Consider the following 24,862-nt stretch of genomic DNA (forward strand, 5'->3'; position numbering starts at 1 on the left):
GCTGGAAGAAGGACTAGCAGGTGAGAGGTGCACAACCACTCTCGCTCTGTCCCCATGGCCTGTCTGCCCCGCCAGGGCTGGGGGCCGCTTTCCCGCCAGGGTCCTGCAGAGTGGACTCCACCTCGGCAGAGGGCATCCCAGACCCCTCTCATCCCGGAAGCTGGACTACCTGCTATGGGAAGACTACACTTCCCAGCGATCCCAGGGAAAAGCGAAAACCCTTTGGCTTTGACAGCCGCCGCCACAAGTCTTTCCGCCTCCCCAGCCTGCCCGGGCGCAGGGAGCTGGGCGCTGGATTATGGTGGCTTGAGCAGCGAACGCAGCCGCAGGAGCCGAGAGCCACGCCGCGGACCCCGCCAGGAAGAGCCGGAGAGCAGTGGGCTCCGATCCCCATGGCCGCCCCTCCCCGCGCCCCGAGGGGCTCCAGCCCACCGCTGCGGCTAGCTGCCGCTGTCCAGATGTAGCTGGCTCCGGATCCGCGACGTTCGCTCCTCTAGTGCGCTGCGGAGCCGCCTGGACCCGGGGACCGAGTGAGGGGCCTGCAGGCTCTGCAGTCTCGATGCCTCCAAGGCCGCTGTCCTGAGAGCAGCCACCAGCACTCAGACTTGGGCAGGTCCCAGGGACGGTAGCCGGCCCCGACAGCCCACCGGCCCGGGCTCACCATGGCCCCAGCCCTGCGCTGGCTCCTGCTGTGGATGGGCTCAGGAGTGCTGCCTGCCCAGGGCACCCACCACGGCATCCGGCTGCCCCTGCGCAGCGGCCTGGCAGGGCCACCCCTGGGCCTGAGGCTGCCGCGGGAGACCGACGAGGAACCCGAGGAGCCCGGCCGGAGGGGCAGCTTTGTGGAGATGGTGGACAACCTGAGGGGCAAGTCGGGCCAGGGCTACTATGTGGAGATGACCGTGGGCAGCCCCCCACAGACGGTAAGGTGGTCAGGCCTGGTAGCCCTTCCTGCACGGCAGAGGGGTGACAGGGTGGGGATGCTGCAGGCTGCCCAGCTAAGATGGTTTGCTTTCAGTAGTGGGACAGGAGGGACCTCCTCCCAAGCCATTCCTCAGGGTCCCGTTGGGAGTTCTTACTAGGCCGCCTTGGTTGACTGACTTCCTCTTACTCCCACTGCTGCAATGACCCCTCAGCAATAAGGATTGGGGGCAAGAGAAGCACTTCAGTGGGGCGCCTCCTGACCCCGGGGAAGGGCCAGGCACAGGTACAACCTAACAGGTGTCACCTTCTGGCACTGGCACCCTCTGGTACTGGCCAGGTCCCCATTTTTCATACTCCGCCAACCAACTCTCCCTCTAGTGTTCTGGGAAATCTAAGTCTCCCACCTTCATCTTCTTGTGAATCCAAGAATTCACATGGATTAGCCCCTCCCTGTCTGTGCTGTCACAAACCAGCAAAGTGAGGGCCTTGATGACTTCCATGTAGCCTCCAAGTCCCAACAGGCTGTCCAATCCCCCCACCCCCAGTCCCTTCCTCCAGCCATTCCCTCAACCCTCACTCTCTGCCTTCCAGCCCCTCCCCCACCTCATGCCTCTAAACATGGCCTGGAAGGAACTGAACTGAGTCTGGAGAAATGATAAGCCAGGCAAGGAGCCAGAGCCCTCTTCCAAGAGATGGGTTCCATGGTGGAGGGACATGCAGCTTGGGGAAAGCACTTCCCTCTGTCTCCATCCTTCTCAACAGTTGCCAAAGTACCAACAAGATGGCTGGTGGAGGTTGCCGCTCTGCCTGTGCTGTGTGGGCTTGAGCCAGCCACCCTCCATGTGGGGTGCCTGGCTGACCTCTGTGTGCATCTGCCTCCTCTGTGGGCCAGTCTGGGTTCTGGCAGCAGTGTGGTTCTGCATATGCTTTGGTGTGTCACCTTGAATCTGATCCCGTACATCTTTGTGAGCCACCCCTGGATCTGTGTCAGATCTGTGTGTTGGTGTCTGGAAAGCTTGTCCATGGAGGGTGTAGAAAGGTGGGAGTATGTTGGTGTTGGGGTGGGAAGGGAGGCAGTTTTACTTCCCCGAACTCAAACAGCTGGATCTAGGAGAGTCACAAAGCCCTACCTTCCTGTTACTTGACAGAAACCAGCCTTGTTGGATCCATGCCACCCAGGTCTGCTTTGGGGGCTCTGTGTCCGTGGTCTCCCTCACTTGCCCATCCTCTTTGCTATGCACCATAAATTCCCAGAAGTAGTCTGGAATCTGTGTGTGGAGCCAAGCCAGAGCCCAAATCTAGTCTAAGCCAACAGACCTGGGATCTACTCTAGTGATATGCTGTGTAACTGCCTAGATCTATGATACAACCAACAAGGGCTTTGGAGTCAGACAGGCCAGAAATCCCAGCTCTGCCTACCACCCACAGCTTTCCCTTTTCCCAGCTGTGTAGCCTTGGGCAACTTATTTATATAATCTCTCAGTGGCTATTGCCTTGTCTTTAAAATGAGTGAAATGAGATCTCCTTTGCAAGATAATTGTGAGGATTCAATGAAACCTCCTGTAGAGGGAAAGGTCTAGAAGAAAGCACTAGGACACATCACTTCCTCCTTAACTAGCCCGGTGCCTTTGCCTTTTCTGTACTATCCAATTGGACATAAAAACTCAATGTCTGGGCCTTTGTGTTTCTACACATGTGGACTGGGGAACCAGTTGCTGTACTTCCCCAGTCCACTGAGATGCAGTGTAGATCCCTCAGCCCAGCCCTCCCCCATCCTAACTAGAAGATGGAACAGGGAGCTGGGGGTTGCACACCAGTTTGGGATCCCTGAGTGGAGACTCTCTGGTTGTACGTGGCTCTGACCCAGAGCCTACTCCAGCCAGCCTCTGCTCTGTGGAAGGCTGTGAGAGGTATAGCCTTTCTCCCTACCCAGTGGGGCTATCAGAAGTATCAAACAACAAGAGTACCATAAATAAGGAAATGTGGAATCTGGAGATGTACTCTCTATGCTTGAGTCTGATCCACAATGAGAAGGAAGACAGACTTTCTCCCCTTTAGAGGGGAAAGGAAGTATAAGTACACCTTTAAGGTCATTCCTGGCTGTGATAAAAGTGATCTCTTGCAGGTTCTTATCATTAGAACCTGCTAAACAGAAATTCTCTTAGCCCCACCCTAGACCCTGGATGTTTTCTGTTGAGAAGCACTGATAGATAGAAGTAAGAGTTGAAGCCAGTTAATCTGAGGAGGCTTCCTCTAAGAGGTGTGTGCTGAGTATGATCTTGCAGGATGAATAGAGTGGAGGCCATTCCCTGTGGGAGCTGGCACCTATCCCACCCTACTGTAATTGCTTACTTGTCTGCTTTCTACTTAGCCTGTTGCCTGCAAGAGACCACAGATGAATGAGTTGTGTGTTTGAGATTATGCATGTTTGTTCAGGTGACAGGAGAAAGCCAGACCAGCTGATAGTACAGGTTATACTGAGACCAGATCACTTTGGGTAAATAAAATAGAGTCAAGCTGTCAAAAAGCCTTAAATGTTGAGCTATGAGGTTTGGACTTTAGCTCTGAGGGGAAAATTGATATCATTTATATAGGAGAATGACATAAAGGAAGCAACCGTTTAGGAACAGATGTCTGAATTTTAGAATGAATGGAATAAAGAGATACATGAGGCAGAACGCTCAGTGACAACAGTTCAGGTGTGAGGTGCTGTGGTAAGGGTGATGTGAAGCCGTGGTAAGAAGGAAGACCAGGATACAAGGAGTGTTATAAAGATGGACAGGGTTTGTGACATCAGTGTGAAGGGTGAAGAAGGAGTCAAAGGTGGCTTTGGGATTCTGCTATGTGAACTGAAGGAAACTGTTAGGGGAACAGGAAAGTTGGCAAGGGGATACAGTTTAGTATATACAGTTTTGGTTTTTTTGTTTTTGTTTTTGTTTTTGTTTTTTTTTTTGTCTTTTTGAGATAGGGTCTCCCTGTAGCCCCAGCTGTCCTGGAACTCACTATGTAGACCAGGCTGGCCTTGAACTCACAGAGATCTGCCTGCCTCTGCCTCCCGAATGCTGGGATTAAAGGCGTGCGCCACCACGCTGGGAAGTTTTTTGTTTTTTTCTTTTTTAACTTTTAAAAAAACTTTTGAGAATTTCATATATTACACAGTTTCTTTTATACAGTCTGTATATTTTATTTTATTCTGATCTGTTTTACTTTGTTTTTTGAGGCAGGGTCTTGCTAGATATCCCTGGATGGACACATATTCGTGATCCTTCTGCCTCAGCTCCCAGAGTGGTGGGATTATTGGTGTGTGCACCCAGATTCTTATTTTGTTCCTTATGGCAATGCCTCTGCATTATGGGCTCTGAAAATTAAATGACTGGCCTTGTGGTATGCCAGTAAGCTGAGACCTGCCTACCCCACTCCTTGTTCCCCCTACCGTGCTGCTGACTTCAGTAGTCTATCTTGAGCATCCCTCAGCTGTGACTGTAGTACAGTTGCATAGTGTGCTATAACTACTTTTGTTTCCTTTATCAAATTTCAAGCTCTTAGGATTAGGGATGTAGTTCAATGGTAGAGAACCTATTGTGTGTGTGCAAAAGAAAAAAATGACACAGTTTCGGCTCTTGGAGAGTTTGCAATTTGGTGTGAAACACAGACATATAAATATGAATAGGTTCTACGAACAGTAGGTCTTGGATGTGCCCAGAGAGAAGCAGCTACTCTGACAGGGTATATATAGGCTTTCTGGAGAAGGAGGTCTTCTAAGTATGGCCTTGATGCTTGAATTTGGCCTTGAAAGATGAGAAAGCTTTGCTCTATGGAATGTGGTAAGAAGGGACACTTTAGGAGATGTGTGAGCTGTGATGAGAAGCTGGAAGTTGTAAGGATGATGTGGGGCTGTGTAGAGTTGGGGCTTTGTTCTGGAAGCAGCCAGCAGGCCTAGTAGGTCTATGAGAGAGGGATGGTGATGTCTAATTTTGGTTCCAGGAAAACAACTTCAGTGTGGAGGAGGACTTGGATAGGGTAGAGTGTGAGACGAGCATCTGTTAGGAAACAAGGGCCTGAACGAGGGAGGTGGTGGTGAGGGTAGAAAAGAGGGAAGGTCCTTAGGTTGCTGGCATTCAGAGCTCAGTTCAGCCAGCCCTTCTCTATCTCTGTGAGATTTAAACGGTGAGAAAAGGAGGAAGGGTTGGTTTCCTTTGCTTAACTTCTCTGGCTTGATTGCTTAGCTGAATAGAGCAAAGGGGATAAGCTTTTAAAACCCTGTATGGTTTACCAAATTCCATGCATATTTATTTTTCTTTTTGGGAGGGGGTAGGGATAAGACAGAGTTTTACATTTGTAGCCGAGGCTACCCTAAAATTCACTATGCTGCCCAGGCTGGCCTAATCCTAAGAGCTTGAAGTTTGATAAAGGAATTTACAGCAATCCTCCTGCCTCAGTTTTCTGGGATTACAGGTGAGCCACCATGTCTGGCTTCTTTATTTACTTTTCTGTTTTCATGATGAGGCCTCATATTAGCAAACTCATTTTGGTAAGAAGGAAATAAAGGCTGAGAGAGATGAAGCGGGTTGTGTGAAGTTACTTGACTAGGAATAACACACCTGAGGTTAAAATCCAGATCTTTAGATTTCAAGTACAATCACTGGGTTAATTTCTGAACATGCTGGTTGTCTTGGAGATGCTGGTGAACCATTCTTACAGGTGAGCCCAGCAACCAGCTGAACACAGGTATCTGGAAACCAGGTGGGCAGTTAGAACTTCAGCAGGTACACTTGAGAGTCACCCCGCAGAGTTAGCAAATGGATTTGATCTTTGAGAGAATGGAGAGAAGACAATGATTAGAGAAACAATCATAGATGTAGATAGGGGAGGAAGAAAATCATTAAAGAGATAGAAACCCATGAAGGGTCAGGGTCAGAGTCTTCCCTGCCTCCATAATAGTGTTGGGATTTTTTTGTTTGGTTAGGTTTGGATTTTTATTGATGTTGTTGTTTTGAAAGAGTCTTACTCTTACTTAGCCCGTGTTGGCCTGGAACTCACTATGTACCCCAACCAGGACTGGAACCCCTCGGTGATCCTCTTGCCTCAGCCTCCCAAGTGCTGGGATTATAGACATGCCCTACCTCACCTGCTTCTGCAATGGTTTTCAAATCTCTTCTTTGGGTTCTGAAAAGAGACTCAAAGGTAAAGAAGGCTGGGAAAAAGGCTATCTACCTTCCTATCCACCCCAAATCTCTTAACCTTTCCAGTATAACATTTATTTTTATGCAGTGGATTCTTGGGTTCCATTTCAGGGTTTTAAGCCTTCATATTAAAAAGAATAAAAACCATCGAACTCAAAGAACCACCCCCCTGAAGCAGGCAAGACCCCAGCTGATTAAGCTGCCTACACACACATACTCATGTGACTGTAAGAGCCCTTCCTGGGAGGCTTCAGGTGGCATTAGGCCTCTGCCAAAGCCCTTACTATTGTTTGACACATTCCCCAGCCATCCATCCAACTAAAGGGGACTGTTGGGAGAAGGGAATGTTAAAAAAAAGACAGTGTCTTCTGATTGAGGCAGAAGGACAGTGGCCTTTCTGGTCATTTCTAGTAAAGAGTAAAGCAGAAAACTCTAGTTGAAAATCCAGGAAGAAAGAGATCTCTCAGGGAAGCCCCCATGACTTCTCTTTCTGCTGCAAACCATCTCTCTGGGGTGCCTGGGCAGTGGAGAATTCTGGGAAGAAGCCAGGCTGTTTTCTTCTTCCCAGAGTGAGATTCTCCTAGCAGGAGGGCCTGAGTGTGGAAGGCATCCACTGATGCTTGTTCACCCTGTTCTTGGGTGGTTCCTAAGAGGGTGAGGGGGGTGTTCTAAGGAGGATGCTGCATCATTAGTCTCAGGGGGATTCTGACCCAGGGAGTGGAGACTGCTAGGCCTGTCTCTCAAACCTCCAGGACTGCTCTCATCCTGTGGCTGCCCTCTCTGCTGTCTGCTGTAAACGGACTGTGGCCAGGATGGCTGGCTCCTGCTGGGGTCTCCCCTTGGGGTCAGTGATCCACCACTTCTTCCTTTCTAGGGCCTGTGAAAATTTTGCCAGGGAGTTGGGGGAGTGAGCTCTAGCATCTCCCAGAGGATGAATGTGACCCAGGGACCAAGGGGGAATCTGGGTTTATGCCAGAGGAAGGATTTTCTGTTTGACAAGGAGAAGCAGGTAGCTGATAGCTGCTGTGGAGCAGGGTTTTTCCAGGTGGGTTCTACAGAGAATGAAGGTACAAAAGAGGCCTCAGCAGCCACCACAAGGGTTGAAAGAGCACGTGGTTTGTATGTATAAGTCCTTGGGCTCCATCCCCAGAACACACACAAAAATAGTTTAAGGCCTTCATCTCCATCAGACAAGACCTTTGTTAACTCTAGCCATCACCTCACCTGAATAGGAAGCACTGGATAAATACTAGAGGAGCTGGGGAAAATGGAACTCTGTGACCAAAGGGGGAAGGGTGCACTAGATAAGTTTAGTTTGGGGTGATCCAACCCCTTTAGGACCCCTTAAGAAGCCTGCCTGGAGTGGGGTAAGTGTTACTAGCTACTGCCTGGAGAGCAAACGGAAAGCAGGGAACGTAGCTGGGGAAAGAGGTCTGTTTGCCTAGTATCAGATCAGCTGCTTTGTTCAAAGTGGGAAGAAGCTGGACAGCACACAGCTTCAGGACTCAGTCTGGAACAGAAGAAAGCTGTTGGTCACACACTATTCCTAGCTGCTAACTCCAGGCTCCTGGTATCCTTCCATCCCTTCTCTCAGATTTAGACAAGCTCAGGTCTGGGTGCATTCACTCAAGAGAGCAGATGAATCTCACTTAGAAAGGGCTGGAACCAAACAGCCCTGGAGCTACCATGGCTGCTCCAAGAACCATGGAGCCCCAGAGGAGACTCAGTTCTTGTACCTGGGCATGGCGGGCATCTGTTGTCATGGCCACTATGCTCAGTGGGAGCAGTGCCAGGTTGAAAAATCATCCCTTGCAAGAGCCCTGGGCCTGAGAATTAATACTTAGAACCTGTAGGATCACAGGGAATCAACTACAGGAAATGAGATAATCACTGTTTCGTTAACAAAATTAGCCAAGGGCTGGTGAAATGGCTCAGCAGATAAAGATCCTGCTAAGCCTGTCACTGGAGTTCAATCCCTGGGACTCCCATGGTGGAAAGAGAGCACTGACTCCTGCAAGATGTCTTCTGTCCTCCACATGCCACCACCACCACCAAACAAATAAAACAAAATTTTTAAGTCAAGTGTGGTGGTGCCTGCCTGTAATCCCAGCACTTATGGGGCTAAAGCAGGAGGATCTGTCATAAATTAGAGGTCAGTCTGGGCTACATAGGAGTTTTTAGGCCTGCCTTTACTACAGAGAAAGACCCTGTCTCAAAAATCCACACCCTACCCTCATTTGGGGTTGGAGAGATGGCTCAGCAGTTAAGAGCACATACTGCTCTTGCAGAGGACCTCGGTTTGGTTCCCAGCACCCATGTCAGGTGGTTCAGAGCCACCTATAACTCCAGCTCCAGGAGAATCTAATGCCTCTGGATTCCGCTGGCACCTGCACTCACAGGCACATACACACATACACATATACATACTTAACCTCCCCCCCCCACCACCACCACAAAAAAAATTTGGTCTGAGCATCTGCTTAGGGGTCAGGGAATAATTAGGTACTAACAGAAAGACTCTTCCCCCCTTGGAACCTCCTGGTTTCTGGGACAGGCGGCTGGCAATTCAAGAACCACAGTGAGGGAGGGGAGTGTGGCAAGAGATGCCCCTAGGGACTGACCCATGGTTAGTCAGATGCCCCAATGTCAAGAGTTCCTGAATTTAATTTAGATAGTTTGCCTAAGGTTCCCCCCAAACTGCCAAATTATAATGACTTAAAACGAGAGTCATTTTTGAGGATTCTGTGGGTTAGTTTGAGGTCCTTTTGCTTGATCTCACTCCTGTGGCTACATACAGCTGGGGCTGGACTGCCTGGACCTGTTAGACCTATGGTTCTACGAAGTCCTTTGAGGAGGCAAGTAGGTTGCCACACAGACTCACCAGTTAGAATTCCAAGACCACAATCTGATGCTCAAGCACCTCTTTAGCTCTCCTTACCTTTGCTGATGTCCGGCTGGCCAAGCCTAGAGTCAGTGTGAGAGGGAATCACCCAAAGGTGAATGAGTCATCCCTGTAACCATCTACCACGTTTCCTCTCCAAACAGGAGGAAGGGACATCAGGTCAAGAAGATGAAAGACCACACTTGAGGGTTGGTTAGAGCTAGTGGAAGCTGGTTCTGACTTTGTGGCTTGTTGTATAAGATGACCACATTGCTCACACACTCCGGATCCATTTCCTTCTCTGCAAAATGGAAGAAAGCCCCTCAAATCTCAGCTTTGCTCCAAAGGCTCATTACAGGAGAATATAATGCTTTCCCCTCAACTCTGAGGTATACACAGAAGGAAACAGTTGTCTTTTCTGTAAGGAAGACTTGGAGGCAGACTCTTGGTCCAGAGGCGAGTTGGAAGCCCACCTGGTCTTCATAGGAAGTTCTAGACTAGGCAGGGCTGCACAATGAGACCCTGCCATTTTTTTTATTTGTTATTAATTTGTCTTTTTGAGACAGGGTCTCCCTGTAGCCCCAGCTGTCCTGGAACTCACTCTGTAGACCAGGCTGGCCTTGAACTAACAGAGATCCACCTGCCTCTGCCTCCTGAGTGCTGGGATTAAAGGTGTGCACTACCACACCCAGTGAGACCCTGTCTTTAAAAAAAAAGGGGGGGGGTGCTGGAATGATGGCTCAGTGGTTAAGAACACTGTTCTTGTAGGGGACCCAGGTTCATTACCTAGCACCCATATGGCGGTTAACAATCATCTATAACTTCAGTTCCAGGAGATCTGAAGCCTTCTGGTCTCCACAGGCATTGTACACATGTGATACACTTACATACATGCAGGCAAAACACTCATCACATTAAATAAATAATAAATAAATGTAAGAGCCCTCATCTCTCCAGGACAAGAGATAGATAGCTCTGAAAGGCTCTTTTCATACAGAAGAATCTAGCTATCCTTGTCTGCAGGGGTTAAGACCCATGGGATTGAGGGAACCAAGAGCACACCCTGAATTTGCCAGCGCCACACCTATCACACCTTGAAGATCTATTGCTGAGTGCAGCATAGTGAGCCTGGACAGGTGCACCTCTCCCTATGGGGCTTGTTAACACATCCCTTGAAGCTGCCTTCTCTCAGAGGCCCCCAGGGGTACACTGTTTGTTAAGTGATTGGGACTGACCTAGCCCTGACCCCAAGCAAAGCCTCATGGACTTCTGATTCTTAGGTCCGCCTGGGCCAGGGGACAAGGAAGGAAAAGTCTACAGCACCACAGGTGACCTGAACCCAGTCCCTCCACGGGGTGGGTATGGAGGGAAAGGCATATCTGAACTAAGGACACTCTTATAACAGCTACTGTTGAGGGCCTCTGATGATCTCCCTCACTTCCTATCCAAGAAATCTTTTTTTTTTTTTTCAAGAAACATTTATTGCCAGGTACTATGATACTCAAATAAAACTGCATGGAGGATTTAAAAAAAAATTAGATACAAGGGGAAGTGACAGTAACAAAGAGGCAGGTGGTTAAGGGAATGTAGACTGGTCTTCCTCCCTTTTTATGCTGAGACTGAAAGGTGAGGAGGGAGGAGAGGAGCCACAGAAAGAGGATAGTCCAGGCAGAGCTGCAGCCAGTGTCACTGCTTCTATAGGCTGGCTCCATGGCAGGGTGAGCAAGGGGGGTGGTGCTTGCCAGAGGCTGAGTGTGCAGGCAAGGCCAGAGGGGGAAATGCCCTGAAGGAAGTATACAAGCTTCTAGTTTTCATTTCAATAGCCGGAGGAACTGGTTGGCTTAGGAGCATAACCTAAGTAAAAGTCAATTAGAAAAGGTCACCCTGGGAGCTAGAGATAGGACTCAGCTGTTAAGAGCACTTGCTCTTCCGGAGGATCCATGTTCAGTTCCCAGCACCCATGTCTAGTGGCTCACAACTGTCTATAGCTCCAGCTACAGAAGATCCAACACCTTCTTCTGGCCTCCACTGGCACCTGCACACACACACACACACACACACACACACACACACACACACACACGATAAATCTTAGGAAGAAAAGAAAGATAGGATAGATAGCTAAGATAGATAAGATACTCCACTGCTGTACAGAAAACAGAAGTAGAGAAGTCAAGGGCAGATATGCCAACCCAGTTGAGGTTAAGATGCCCTTGTAATATCCCAGGGTGAGATGTTGCTAGCTGGGTCAAGGGATGGCATAGGAAATGGGAAGAAATGGAGTCATGCAAATGCTTTGAAGGAGGGCAACTGGACAGGATTAGTGGATGCACTGAAGAGAAATGTGAAGGTGTTGTCTCTGAAGTTGCTTACAGAACAGATTGGACAGAGACATCATTTACTGATAGGAAGAACACTGAAGATAACAGGTAGGCAGGAACAGGTGAGGTAGGCTTTGGACATCCCAGCTTGGAGGTGGCTCCAGATGTGTATGTGTAGCTCAAAGGGACCTTGGAAGCTTAGGGTCTTGGTGCTCCAGGTAAGGTGCTTACAGGAAAGGGTACTGGGAAAGAAGCAGCCAGAGCCAAGCTGGTGGGGGGGGGTGAGCTTTGCAGGAGGCAGGAAAGGATCAGAGAGGTGAGATGAGGACTGATGTGGAAGATCCCTCTTATATCTGGTGCTGTGAAATCATCAGTAACTGTAGTAAGGGCTGCTTGATAGTGGCGGGATCAAGGCAAACCCCGTTTTAGAATGGATTGAGTGAGTGAGTGGGAGGTGAAGAAATGAAGACAGCTTGGCTGAAAGCTTAGGTTGTGAAGAGAGGGTAGCTGGAGGCGGGTGTGAGATTGAGGAAGATTTCTGTTTTTTTTTTTTAATGAAGAGACTCAGCATTTGTAAAGGCCAATGGGAAAAATCCAGATTCTGTAATGTTGAGATGGGCAGGGGGAGAGTACATGGCCTGGCAAAGGAGGATGGAATTGGTTCCCCTGCCCAGGTGGAAGCTGGGGCCTGAGCCAGGAGGAGGGACCTGGAAGCTGAGACAGGAATAGCTGGGGCACCTCCCATACTGGTATCATGGGCTGTGGGAGAATCTAGTGGGCCCTGGGACTGGGAAACAGGAGAGGAGGCTTCCACAGCTATTTCTTCATTACCTGCCTGTTTGGTAACGAGAGCATGGGGTGGCTCAGCTCCTTTACCTTAGGCCCTGTACCAAGCTGAAAGGGAGAGTCTGCCAGGAGCTGCCCATGGAAGTCAGTTAGAAACATTGAAAGATGGGGCTGGGGAGATGGCTCAGTGGTTAAGAGCCCTTGCTGATCTTTCAGAGAACCTGGGTTTGATTCCTAGCACCCACATGGCAGGATACTATACACATGTGGTATACTTACATGCAGTTTAAACAGTCATATGCATAAAATTAATTAGTTAATTAATTAATTAATTAAAAAAAGAAAAAGAAACCTTGAAAGGACCAGAAATCACTTCTTAGCATCAGGACCACATACAAAAGATAAATAGCCAGACACAGCTGTGGAGGGAAGCGCCACTGTTTCTTTTGGCTTCCTGTTTTGTTGTGGAGACAGAGAAGCAGAGAGCAGCAGGAGTCTGAGGCTCTGGTATAGGGGCAGGCACGGGGACTGGAGTGACTTAAGTTTTTCTTTCTTGGACTTAGCCCTGGCTGGCTGGAAGAGAGAGATCGTCCTCAAAGGAAAGAGTAAAGCTGGGACTGGAAAGCAACAGGAGCACCCGGTACCTTGTGTAGAGAGAGGGAGACAGGGAAGGGCCTGGGGCAGCAGGTTGCCCAGATAAAAGCTCTATTCCACTGTAAAGAAGCTGCCCTATCTGCTAGGACTGGCCAGGTGTACACTTTCCAGGTGGTCCCTCTCTTGCATAGCAAAGCTTTGGGGACTGTGTCTGAGAAACCCTCTTCCTGCAGGGTCCAGTGAGAGCAGAGAGCCCTGTCATATGAGGCCAACCCCTGGTGCAAGGGGCTAAGCCCCAAGATAGAGAAGGGGTTCCTGAGGAAGGGAGTGAAGAAGCCTTTTAATCATTAACTCAGTTTTGAAATTTGACCTGCAGAGCCTCTCAAAGCTATTGATTTTCTCTGAAAGTGCAGCAGCTGGAGCTGGTGGCTGCCCAGAGACCAGGGAGAGGGACAGGAGTAGAGGTGGAAAGAAGGGGGCAGGGAGAGAAATGGGAACCCAGCCAGGCATGTGAGGCTGGGGAGGAAGCCAAAGGCAGGGTCAGAGGGCCAGCCAACAGTGCAGAGAAATCTTTGGGGTGGTCAGAAACCTAAGCTTCATTGGGCAGTCAGCTCTGCCACACAGGCACTGCTGAGCCAGGAGTAGCTGGGAGAGGATCTAGCAGACAGGGCAGTATAGTGACCTGCTCAAGGTGACAAGGTCAGAGCTCTGCTGACTTCTCTGAGAGGACATGGAAATTAAGGCCCCAAGGACAGGGGCTAGCTGAGGTGATAGGCATGGTAAGTCAGAGAGATTCCACTGACAGACTGCCCATTTTCTCTGAGGACAGGGTCCTTCTTCTCTCTGCTCATAAGGATAGACACACAAACAATGGACTGGTGTGGCTGAGGGAGGGTCAGGCCATCAGAGTGCACTCTGCACAGCAGCCATCCAATCACTGCAGTGAGTTTTACAAAAGAGAATTTGTGAGGTGGCTAAACAGGAGGATGGGGAACCCCCAGCCTCAAATCTGCCTCCCTGAGGATAGAGCTTTGGGGTACTTATGGGGTGAGGAAGCTAGGTTCCTAGAGTTTGCATCTAAACTTCCCCCAAAGGCTCATGTGTTAACAGCTTGGAGCTAGCAGGAGGAACTAGGTAACTGGGGGTTCACCCTAGGAAGAGCTAATGGGACCCTGGCTCCTTCCTCTTTTGCTTCTTGGCTGCTATGAGGTGAACAGATCTCTTGTCATATGCTTTTTATGTGATGTACTGTGCTGGCACAGCCCAAGGCAGTGTGGCCAAGTGAGCATAGAATGAAGTATCTGAAACCCCAAACCAAGCTGAGCATGGTAGTGAATACCTATAATCTCAGCACTCTGGAGGTAGAGACAGGAGGACCAGAAGTTCCAAGTCATCCTCAACTACATAGTCAGTTCAAGAGCCAACCTGGGCTATAGGACATCCTGCTTCAAAAATGCAACAGAAAAGAAACTGTGAACTAAAAATAAGCCCGTCCTCTTAAGTTGCTCTTCTTGGACATTATGTCACCATGAGACACAAGACATGGTGAAAAGTGATGGAGGTGAGTAAAGGTGAAGAAATAGGTGGTCTACACATGCATAGTCAAACTTCACGACTCCTCATGTTCAGAAAATAGTGGCATTAGCATCTGTGGGCAGGAGTTTTAAAAAATTTGTGTGTGTATGTGTCTATCTGTGTCTGTGTGTATAGGTGTGTGTACATGAGTGCAATGCCAGTGGAGGCCAGAAGTGGGCATCAGGTCCCCTGGAGCTAAAGTTACAGGCAGTTGTGAGCAGTCATGTGGGTGTTAGGAACCAAACTGTGTCCTCTGCAAGAGCAATCAATGGTCTGAACCACTGAACCATTTCTCCAGTCCCTCACCCACTTTTCTTTGAGACCGGTTCTCACTATATAGACCAGGCTGGCCTTGAGCTCACGGAGATCCACCTGCCTTTACCTCAGGAGTGCTGGAATTAAAGGCATGTGCCACCATGCCCAGCTGTAGGTAGGATTTTTGATGCTGACATTAAAAGATCAAAGATCACTCACTGGACACTCATACAGGTCCAAATGAAGGAGTCAGTGACTTCATCTAGTTTGAGCTAGAGAAGGGTATCCTCAATTCACTAAAAAACAACCTAAACAATCCTTACCAAGTAACCTGATGTATGGGTGAAGCTGGCAGAGGGCTATCTGAAATGAGTGACTCATTAACTCAAGTAACTAAAAGCCAATGAAGATACAGAGTTTATTTGGGTTTTCCATGAATTTCAAACGTTCTCTTTGGTTTTTACACTTTGAGGGAGGGAGAATTGTTCCAACCTCTTTCAAGAGAGAAAAAAAAAATTACTAATTTCACTAGAAGGACTCACACTCGAGGAGGAGTTAGAAACACGATAGAAGAGATGCTAGGAGCTGCTTAACAAGGAACTCCAAGAAGACACCTGTCTATATGCACTTAGCCAAAACTAGGGCCTGACAACATGGGCTTTCACTAGGATGTTGTACAGGATTCTTGGCTCTCCATTATTTCTCACAGTGGTACACATGTATCTAAGTAACTCAGACAGAAGGGGAGCCGTACACACACACCTGGGAACCAATGTGTCATCCTGACTCACACAGCTCTACTTGCCAGTACCAGGTCCTAGAATAGTTCCTCTCAGAGCTAGAAAGGATGGCCCAAGCTCCCTTCTGGGAAAACTAGCAGAGGGGAAGGACAGGTGCTGAAGATGGATCAGCTACAGCAGGGGTTATTAGATGACAGAGAGGAATGGGATACATGGTGTAGCTGGGATGGCATAGAAAAGGCTAACATTATACAGACAGAAATAAGCATAAAGTTCCTGAGGCTAGAGATGCCATAGGAGCCCCCAAGTTTTGTCTGTGGTCCTAGTCCTAGTAAGTATCACCCTGACTGATTTTTACTATGGAAAGTTCCAGTAGGACACTGTAAGGAACTACAAGCCAGTGAGCCCAGAGCCACCTATCTGCAATGTCTTTTCTCTCCCCTTTCTCTGACAGCTCAACATCCTGGTGGACACAGGCAGTAGTAACTTTGCAGTGGGAGCTGCCCCCCATCCTTTCCTGCATCGATACTACCAGAGGCAGCTGTAAGTCCTGGGGAGAACTGGGGGGCAGGGGCTATTCCAAGGAGTGGGAGGATGCAAGAACAAACCCTAAGAGCCTTTCTTCCTACTGGGGAAAGGAAAGGAAAAGAAGGCAACAATGGCCAGGAGGAAAACTTAAAGTAGCATAGTGTGGGAAAGGGTGAGTTGAGGGACTGCCAGGAAGTGCTTCCATGGGGCTTCCCATGGAAGACTAAAGGGGAGCAAGTAGCCCCCACAGCTCCCAGAACCAATAGATGCCATCTCATTCTCTACATGGAGAGGCAAGGGGGGCATCACCCACATTTTCAGTGGTGTACAGTTTTTTTTAAATAAAACACGCCACCGTGCTTAGCTCTCTTCACTATGTTCTCACCCAGGGGCCACTCTGGGTGGCTCTGCATAGTTTATACATGTGATGGAGCTGGGCATGGTAGAGCACACCTGTAATCCCAGCACTTGGGGATGGAGGCAGGAGGCTTCTGTGACTTCAAGGCAAGTATGGGTTTTAACAAGACTCTCAAAAACCCAAAAGTAGGATAGAGAGATGGCTCAACAGTTAAGGCTTCTCTTGCAAAGGACCTGGGTTCGATTCCCAGCACTTACATGGCAGCTAACAACTGTCTGTAGCTTCTGACCTCTGCAGGGTTTGTCCAACATGGGTGTGCTTACATACATGCAGGCAAAACACTCATACATATATAATAAAAATATTTTCTTTAAAAATGGGGGAGGGGGCTAGAGAGATGACTCAATAAGACCTCTTTCTGTGAAAGCAAGAGGACCTGAGTTCAAATCCCTACCACTTGTATAAAGCTGGGCAGGGTTGCTTTCAGTAACCCCAGTTTTGCAGAATGGGGATAGGCAGATTCTAAGAGCTTACTAGCTAGCTAGCCAAAACTGCAAACTTCAGCTTCAATGAGAGACTGTCTTAAAAAACAATGTGGAGAGTGGTAGAGGAAGACACTTAATATCCTCTGGCCTCTAAATGCACATTTGTACACACAACATACTTATATACCACATACACAGCCAAAAACCTTGTTTTGTTTTTTTCTGTTCTGAGACAGGGTCTCCCTGTAGCCCCAGCTGACCTGGAACTCACTATATAGACCAGAATGGCCTTGAACGCATAGAGATCTGCCTGTCTCTGCCTACTGAATGCTGGAATTAAAGGTGTGTGCCACCACCCCCAGCTTTGTTTTGTTTTTTTGAGACAAGGTTTCCCTGTACCCCCAGCTGGCCTAGAACTCACTATGTAGACCACTGGGCTGTCCTCGATCTCATTGAGATCCATCTGCCTCTGCCTCCTGAGTGCTGCCAAATATTTTTTTAATTTAAAAAAGCCCCTAAAAATGTGAAGGATTTTTTTTTATAACCCTCACTGCCTAGCCCCATAAAGAATGAAAGCTAAACTGTCTCCTTTGGCACTACCTTGAGTGGAACCAGGTTGGTGGTGGAAGAGAGGGCTGGAGTGAGTTTTTAGGTAAAATAGATGAGGGATAATCTAGAAGGTCCATCAACATAAATGAGGACATCAGAAGATATGCTTGAGATATCTCTGTAGATAAGAGGAAGGTATAGACTGTACAGTAGAGGCTTACATCCTAACCTTGGACTTGTAGGAAGGTACAAACCACCTTTCTGTTTCCCTTTTCCCTAAGAGGGGAATGTGGGTAGAATCAATGAAAGGACATCCATTTCAGGTCTTCATACCAGTCCCATCACTACCGAGCCCTGATTGAAACACAGGTGAGGGAGTCCCACAGCAATGAGTGTGCTTCATCTTCTGGTTCCAAGACCTGCCTGCTCAGCTGAGATGCTGGTTCAAATCTCTTCCCTAGAACTTATTACAGAGCTTCCAGAGTCACCCTGTTTGGCACTTGCTCCACCACTCAGATGGTACCACTGGGCCCCAAGGCAGCAAGAGAGTCAATGGCTCCTTTTCTCAGGGAGCATGCTCGGATGGGGGAGATGTCCAATAACTGTCCTTACGGCAGCAATAGGCACAATGCACAAAGCCTATCTTGTTCTTCACAGGCTTGAGCTCCAGATCCAGCAATATAAACCATGGAGATAGGAGAGAAAGCCCCAGCATTAGCTCCCCTCATCTATCTACAGGATCACCTTACATTCTATTCTGGTGATGGGTCTAGGGGTATTCTGCTGAGCAGATTCTAGAGTACCCTGGGATAAGGTGGCATTGGGGAATAGGTTTAATGATACCCATTTTGTGGTTCTGCAGACACAGATCTCTGCCCCCTTTCTACAGGTCCAGCACCTACCGAGACCTCCGGAAGGGTGTGTATGTGCCCTATACCCAGGGCAAGTGGGAGGGGGAACTGGGCACCGACCTGGTGAGCATCCCTCATGGCCCCAACGTCACCGTGCGTGCCAACATCGCTGCCATCACTGAATCAGACAAGTTCTTCATCAATGGTTCCAACTGGGAGGGCATCCTAGGGCTGGCCTATGCTGAGATCGCCAGGGTGAGAGAACCAAGGCTTGGCCCTACACACTTTGTCTGCATGTTGCACACTGCATGTCACACAGGGAAGGAGTCAAGAGAAAGAAGGGGGAAGAATGGACTGAAAGGGGAAAACACAGGGCTGGGGAGATGGATCAGTGAGTACAGTGCTTACCTAGCAAGCAAGAGATCCTGAGTTTGGCCACCAGAACCACAGCCAGTTTTTTAAAATGTAGGTAATGCATGCTCATAATTCCACCCTGGAAGGTAGAATAGGTGGATCCCTGGGGCTTGCTGGCCAGCCAGCCTAGCCTACTTGGCCAGTTTCTGGCCAGTGAGAGACCCTATCTCAAAATACAAGGTAGGGCTGACAACCTGAGTTTAATCCCCAGAACCCACATAGTGGAAGGAGAGAACCAACTCCTGTAAGTTGTTCTTTCACTTCCACACCCATGCTGTGTTGCTCATGCACACACAGTTTGTTTTCTGTTTTTAGAGTAGACAGCTTCTTAGGAACAAGGTCCAAGATTATCCTCTGACCTCCACATACACATACATACATGTGCAGCAGAGTGCATAGACACACACACCAAGGGGGGGGCACATCTGTTTAGAGTTATGAATGGGTGGACTGTCATGAGAGCAGCTGTAATAAATACAGCAGTAGGCCATGGTTTCTGCGTTCTCAGATCCCTAGGGCTAAGAGAGGGCCCCTAAATCCAAAATAGGTCAGGCATGGATGGGTGAAATGGGTTGGGATAGAGAAAAAGTCCTGTGGCCATGTAGGCCCATTAGCACTTTGCTATTGCATTGGAATGTCTCTTTCTCTGCAACATCACAGTACAAGTTGATCTTTCCGTGGGAACATCCCCAAGTTTTCCCTTTGCCCCCTAGTCTAGGCAGGAAGCTATCAGTCAGGGCTCCTATGTGAGGATTCACTCCTTCTGTCTTTCTGCCACAGCCTGATGACTCCCTGGAGCCCTTCTTTGACTCGCTGGTGAAGCAGACACAAATTCCCAACCTCTTTTCCCTGCAGCTCTGTGGCACTGGCTTCCCCCTCAACCAGTCTGAGGCGCTGGCCTCTGTTGGAGGGAGCATGGTGAGTAGGTCCCCAGAGGGGCCATGTGTCCCCTCTCCCAGGGATACAACACAGTCTTGGCTCCGCTACTCAGGATCAAGAGAAACGCCTTTATATTCTCCACCCCTACTTTCCTTTTTCAATTTTTCCTTGCTTTTCCTGAAAGGATTTGTATCACTGATGGTAAACTTGGAAAGGGTCAGAAATGATTAGGTACATGTCAACCTAATCGATTCAATTCCCAGCACCCACATGGCAGCTAACAACTATCCATAACTCCAGTTCCAGGGGATCTGATCCCTTCTTCTAATCACCACAGGCCTTACATGACTCAGGTACACTTACATAGACAGCAATATACTCATACACATAAAATAAAAATAAGTGTTTTTAAAAAAGATTTAGTGTGAGGCTGGAGAGATGGCTCAGAGGACCCTGCTCTTGCACAGCATCCGCACTGTGGTGAACAACCATCTGTACCTTCAGTTCCAGGGGATGACACCCTCTTCTGGCCTCCTTGGGCACTGCACAACATTAGTGCACTTACACACATGCAGGCAAAAGTTGTACACATAAAAATAATAAAGATTATTCAGTCTGTTGATGAGAAGGCAGATATGTAAGGAATTTAAGCCTGATTATTTAGAGATAGATTCTGTAGCCCTAGCTGACTCAGAACTCACTATGTATACCAGGCTGGCCTCAGACTTGCAGAATTCCTCCTACCTCTGCTTTCCTTGTGCTGGGATGACAGCTGTATGCCACCACACCTAGTTCAAGCCTATTTATTAATTAGGACAATAGTGACTGATTGTCTCTAACAGAGAAAAATAAAACTTACAAAAGCAGCATGTGAACACCTCGTTCAGCATTTATTATGCTAGCTTAGGTTTAAATAACTAACATCAAAGGCTATGGGACCTTGATATAAATAACCCTGGAAAGTCTCTTCCTCTGAATACATATTAGAAACTAGAAATCACCAAGGGGTATGATGGGATTAGAAACAGGAAAAGGAAAGGTGGCATGGAAAGGTCTTGCCACTCCTAGAAATGGTTGATCTTATTTATGACTTGGTTTTGCCTGCTCTCCTTCTGTGCCAGAACATAGGTGCCTGCCTCTTTTTCTCTTAGATCATTGGTGGTATCGACCACTCGCTGTACACAGGCAGTCTCTGGTACACACCTATCCGGCGGGAGTGGTATTATGAGGTGATCATTGTACGTGTGGAAATCAATGGACAAGATCTGAAAATGGACTGCAAGGAGGTAATAAAAAGAAAGAGAGTCAAATTGGAGAAAGGGGGTTGGTCCCTCAGGGTGAGAGAGGATTTCTCATGAGGTTGGGAGGATGAGGCAGAGGACCTGTGGTAGAGGTTAGGACTGAGCCAGTAAATCAGAAGCTTAGTGGTCACACAGCAGTCCCTAGGTGAAGGGTAGGACCTGACAGACCATTTTAACATGGACCATGGAGCATATAGTATAGAGAGGAAACAACATGGAAGTAGTTCTTGTCTGAACTCTAGTCACTGCCTTACTTCATGGCCTTGGGCAAGTCATTTGTGAGGCAGCATGGTAAGATGGAGTCAGAGAACCTGGATCTGAGTCTAGCTCTGCTACTACTCCCTAAGTACCCTTAGGCTTATTACTATTATGTGTGTTTCCTCATCTGCAAAACAGGTTAAAAAACAGCTTGTCCAGAAATTGTGGAGGTCAAAGACAACATATGTTAATCCCTATAGTTGGCAGTACCCAACAAATGCCAACATTTGGATCTCCTTCCCTAGAGTCTTATTTTTTTTGTGCATGTGCAGTGTGTATGCATACATGCAGTGTGTATGCATATGTGCACACACACACACACACACACACAGACACGCATGCACCAAGACTTGCATGTGAGGGTCAGAGGACAATTTCCAGGAATCAGTTCATCCTTTCACCATGTGAGTCCCCAGAATCAAACTCAAGTCACCAAGCTTGGTGGCAGGTGCTCTTACCTGCTGAACCATTCATTGCCCCTTCTAACCCCCATTTGGCATTTGGTTTTAGATAGGGTCTTATGTAGCTGGTCTCAAATTTGCTAAGTAGCTGAGGATGAACTTGCATTCCTGATTCTTCTGCCTCTGACTTCCAGGTGCTGGGATTACCCAGTTTTATGTAGTATTGGGAACAAACCCAGGGGCTTAATGCATGCTAGTAAGTACTCTGCCAACTGAACACCCACCTTCTCAACAATTTTTTTTTTTTTTTTTGGTCTTTTTGAGACAGGGTGTCCCTGTAGCCCCAGCTGGCCTGGAACTCATTACGTAGACCAGGTTGGCCTTGGACTCACAGAAATCTGCCTGCCTCTGCCTCCTGAGTGCTGGGATTAAAGGCATGTGCCATCATGCCCCGTTCAACATTATGTATTTTAAATTAGAATAATTATAAAAAGTACTGTAAAAAGTTAAAAGCACTATATTTTTGTTTTAGATATGGACTGGTGCCCAAGACAATAGAGGTTAGCATTTACTGAGTGCCGACTATCTGCCAGGCACCATTCTAAAGTGCTTTCAATGTGTTAATTTAATACTTATAACCTTTGAGGTCCGTACCATTATCATCATTTTAGAGATGAGGAAACTGAGGCATAGAGGTTAAGTAACTTGCCCAACGATGTATGCATACAAAATGGCAAAGCTGAGATACCAAAGCAGGGCCCCTCTGTCAGCTTCACCAGCCCAACTCTGCTCAGAGTCTGGCATTTAAAAAGCCTTCTCAGGCCAGGTGTGGTGGCACACGCCTTTAATCCCAGCACTTGGGAGGCAGAGGCAGGCTGATCTCTGTGAGTTCAAGGCCAGCCTGGTCTACACAGTGAGTTCCAGGACAGCCGGGGCTACAGGGAGACCCTATCTCAAAAAGACCAAAAAAAAAAAAAAAAAAAGCCTTCTCACCCTTTTTTTCTCCTTCCTAGTACAACTATGACAAGAGCATTGTGGACAGTGGCACCACCAACCTTCGTTTGCCCAAGAAAGTGTTTGAAGCTGCAGTCAAGTCCATCAAGGCAGCCTCCTCGGTCAGTGGACTGATGAAACAGAATCAGAAGTGACAGTCACACTCCTCAGAAAGCACCTGAGAAGTCTGTACTTAAATCTTTCCAGTTAGAACTCTTAAAAGCCTTTCTTTATTAGTCTGTAGACTCAGCAGACAATCTTCCTGGTACAATTTTTTTTTTTTTTGAGACAGGATGTTGATAGGCTGGCTTTGAATTTGATCTCTGGTTATCAGCCTCTACGAAGTGTTGGGATTCTAGGAGTGTACGCCACCATGTCCAGCTACCCTGTCACAAATTTCTGACTCTAGTGTCCCACTTTCTTCTTCTAATCCTTCGGGTGTAGTTTACCTTCTCTACTTTGGAAACCTCCCTGGAAAAGCAGAGGCCCTGTCAATATTATGAAAATGAGCGAGAGATGGTGAGAGAAGCTGATTTCTCACTTTTCCTTTGTCAACAGACAGAGAAGTTCCCGGACGGCTTTTGGCTAGGGGAGCAGCTGGTGTGCTGGCAAGCAGGGACTACCCCCTGGAACATTTTCCCAGTCATCTCACTCTACCTCATGGGTGAGGTCACCAATCAGTCATTCCGCATCACCATCCTTCCTCAGGTATGTGCCCAAGCTGAGGCAGCAGGATACCCAGAAGAAAACAAAGTATGTGTTAGGATAGTAAATAGGTATGGCTTCCCGGAACTTGGAAGACAAATGCAAAAGGGTCTTGGAAAGTCCAGCTTCTCAGGAAGCAAGGTGGACAGACGGCTACCTAAGTGCAGAGTGCTAGAGGGCAGAGATAGGGGAATGGTGGAATAAGACTCATGTTCTCACCGTGATTGCTTACCCCTAGCAATACCTGCGGCCGGTGGAAGATGTGGCCACGTCCCAAGACGACTGTTACAAATTTGCCATCTCACAGTCATCCACGGGCACTGTTATGGGAGCTGTTATCATGGAAGGCTTCTACGTTGTCTTTGATCGGGTCCAAAAAAGAATTGGCTTTGCTGTCAGCGCTTGCCATGGTGAGAGCAGCAGTGAGGAGGGTGTGGGGGTCTGTCTGTTCATATTCTTGCTGTCAGCAGCTAGGATACCTGGGACTCTGTCCACTGGGGAGGTAGTAATAGTTGCCTGTGGATAATCAACAGTGTGCAAAATCTAGGAGCAGTGCTTGTCCTGACAACCCTTGCTTGGATGGGGAAAGCACTATTAGAAACGCACAGAAGCCAGAGAGTTGCCCAGACACTTAGAAGCCTTAGCTGCAGGGGCAGTGGCTGAGCCTAGCAGGCTGAGCTTTTAGTGACCCTGCTGGCTGCCCCACAGTGAGGCTGAATGCTACTGCAAAAAGGCAGCAGGGTTTTGTGGACAGATTTCCATGGTGACAGGTAAGTTTGCTAGATGTATAAGGGGCTAGGTTTTTGGTCAACTCAGAACTGTTGAGTTCTTGGTATCATTCCTACTGAATAAGAAAATGGGGAAAAATGGGGAAGGGTCACTGCTGCCAGGGTCCTGGAAGGGGAGACAGGCCACCCCACCCCCAACACACCAGCACTGGTTTCCCTGCCTACTGTCCACTCTTGCTAAGAGAGGTACTGCATAGTTGCACAGGGGTGGATTCCAAGGGGTCACCGTCAGGAAGCTATTTCCATTATATAACCAAAACTTTTCTGTGACGATAAGAGCTACCAATTCATGCCTGCCCTCTCTCCAGTGCACGACGAGTTCAGGACGGCAGCAGTGGAAGGTCCTTTTGTTACACCAGACATGGAAGACTGTGGCTACAACATTCCACAGACAGATGAGTCAACCCTTATGACCATAGCCTATGTCATGGCTGCCATCTGCGCCCTGTTCATGCTGCCACTCTGCCTCATGGTTTGTCAGTGGCGCTGCCTCCGCTGCCTGCGCCATCAGCACGACGACTTTGCTGATGACATCTCGCTGCTGAAGTAAGGAGGCCCATGGGCAGACAACAGATTCCCCTGAACCACATCTGGGTGGTTCACGTTGGTCATACAAGTCGGAGACACAGATGGCACCTGTGGCCAGAGCACCTCAGGACCCTCACCCACCCGCCAAATACTTCTGCCTTGAGAGAAAAGAAGGAAAAGTGTGCAAGGTGGGTTACAGGGCTTGCACTTATAGGAAACAGGAGGGAGGAAAGCAGCGTTCTGGTGGCAGGAATACCCTTGGTCACCTCAAACCTGAGTTGGAAATTCTGCTGCTTTAAGCTTCAGCCCTGACTTTCTGCCCAGCATCCCTTTAGATTCTCCAACCCAAAGTATTCTTTCCTTCCTTCCAGAAGTACTGGCATCACACCCAGGCTACCCAGCATGTGTCTCTGTGGTACCCTGGCAGAGAAAGGGCCAATCTCATTTCCCTGCTGGCTAAAGTCAGCAGAAGAAGATAATGCAGTTTGCAGTTTGCTTTAGTGATAGGTACTGCAGAAACAAGCCTACACTGGTGCAAAGACTGCTTCTTGAATTAAACAAAAAA

General features: G+C 48.3%; 1 protein-coding gene across 1 annotated transcript; it reads left to right on the forward strand.

Moving 5' to 3' along the window:
* Positions 1 to 208: 208 nt before the first annotated feature.
* Positions 209 to 24,862, forward strand: Bace1 (beta-secretase 1). The gene is made up of 9 exons (XM_008850920.2): positions 209 to 923; positions 15,714 to 15,802; positions 18,069 to 18,285; positions 19,225 to 19,362; positions 20,475 to 20,609; positions 22,297 to 22,398; positions 22,835 to 22,984; positions 23,220 to 23,391; positions 24,078 to 24,862. Exons 1-9 carry the CDS (start codon positions 663 to 665, stop codon positions 24,317 to 24,319), a joined length of 1,506 nt encoding a protein of 501 aa, XP_008849142.1. The 5' UTR covers positions 209 to 662; the 3' UTR covers positions 24,320 to 24,862.

Source organism: Nannospalax galili, unplaced genomic scaffold (assembly GCF_000622305.1).
Source record: "Nannospalax galili isolate Female #2095 unplaced genomic scaffold, S.galili_v1.0 scaffold265, whole genome shotgun sequence".
NCBI classification, from domain to species: domain Eukaryota; kingdom Metazoa; phylum Chordata; class Mammalia; order Rodentia; family Spalacidae; genus Nannospalax; species Nannospalax galili.

Excerpts from the sequence above, each read along its gene's own strand:
- Bace1 (XM_008850920.2), top strand. The coding sequence starts at position 663 with ATGGCCCCAGCCCTGCGCTGGCTCCTGCTGTGGATGGGCTCAGGAGTG. Across the intron at positions 20,610-22,296 it reads TGAAAATGGACTGCAAGGAG|TACAACTATGACAAGAGCAT; the intron begins GTAATAAAAAGA and ends TCTCCTTCCTAG. Across the intron at positions 22,985-23,219 it reads GCATCACCATCCTTCCTCAG|CAATACCTGCGGCCGGTGGA; the intron begins GTATGTGCCCAA and ends GCTTACCCCTAG.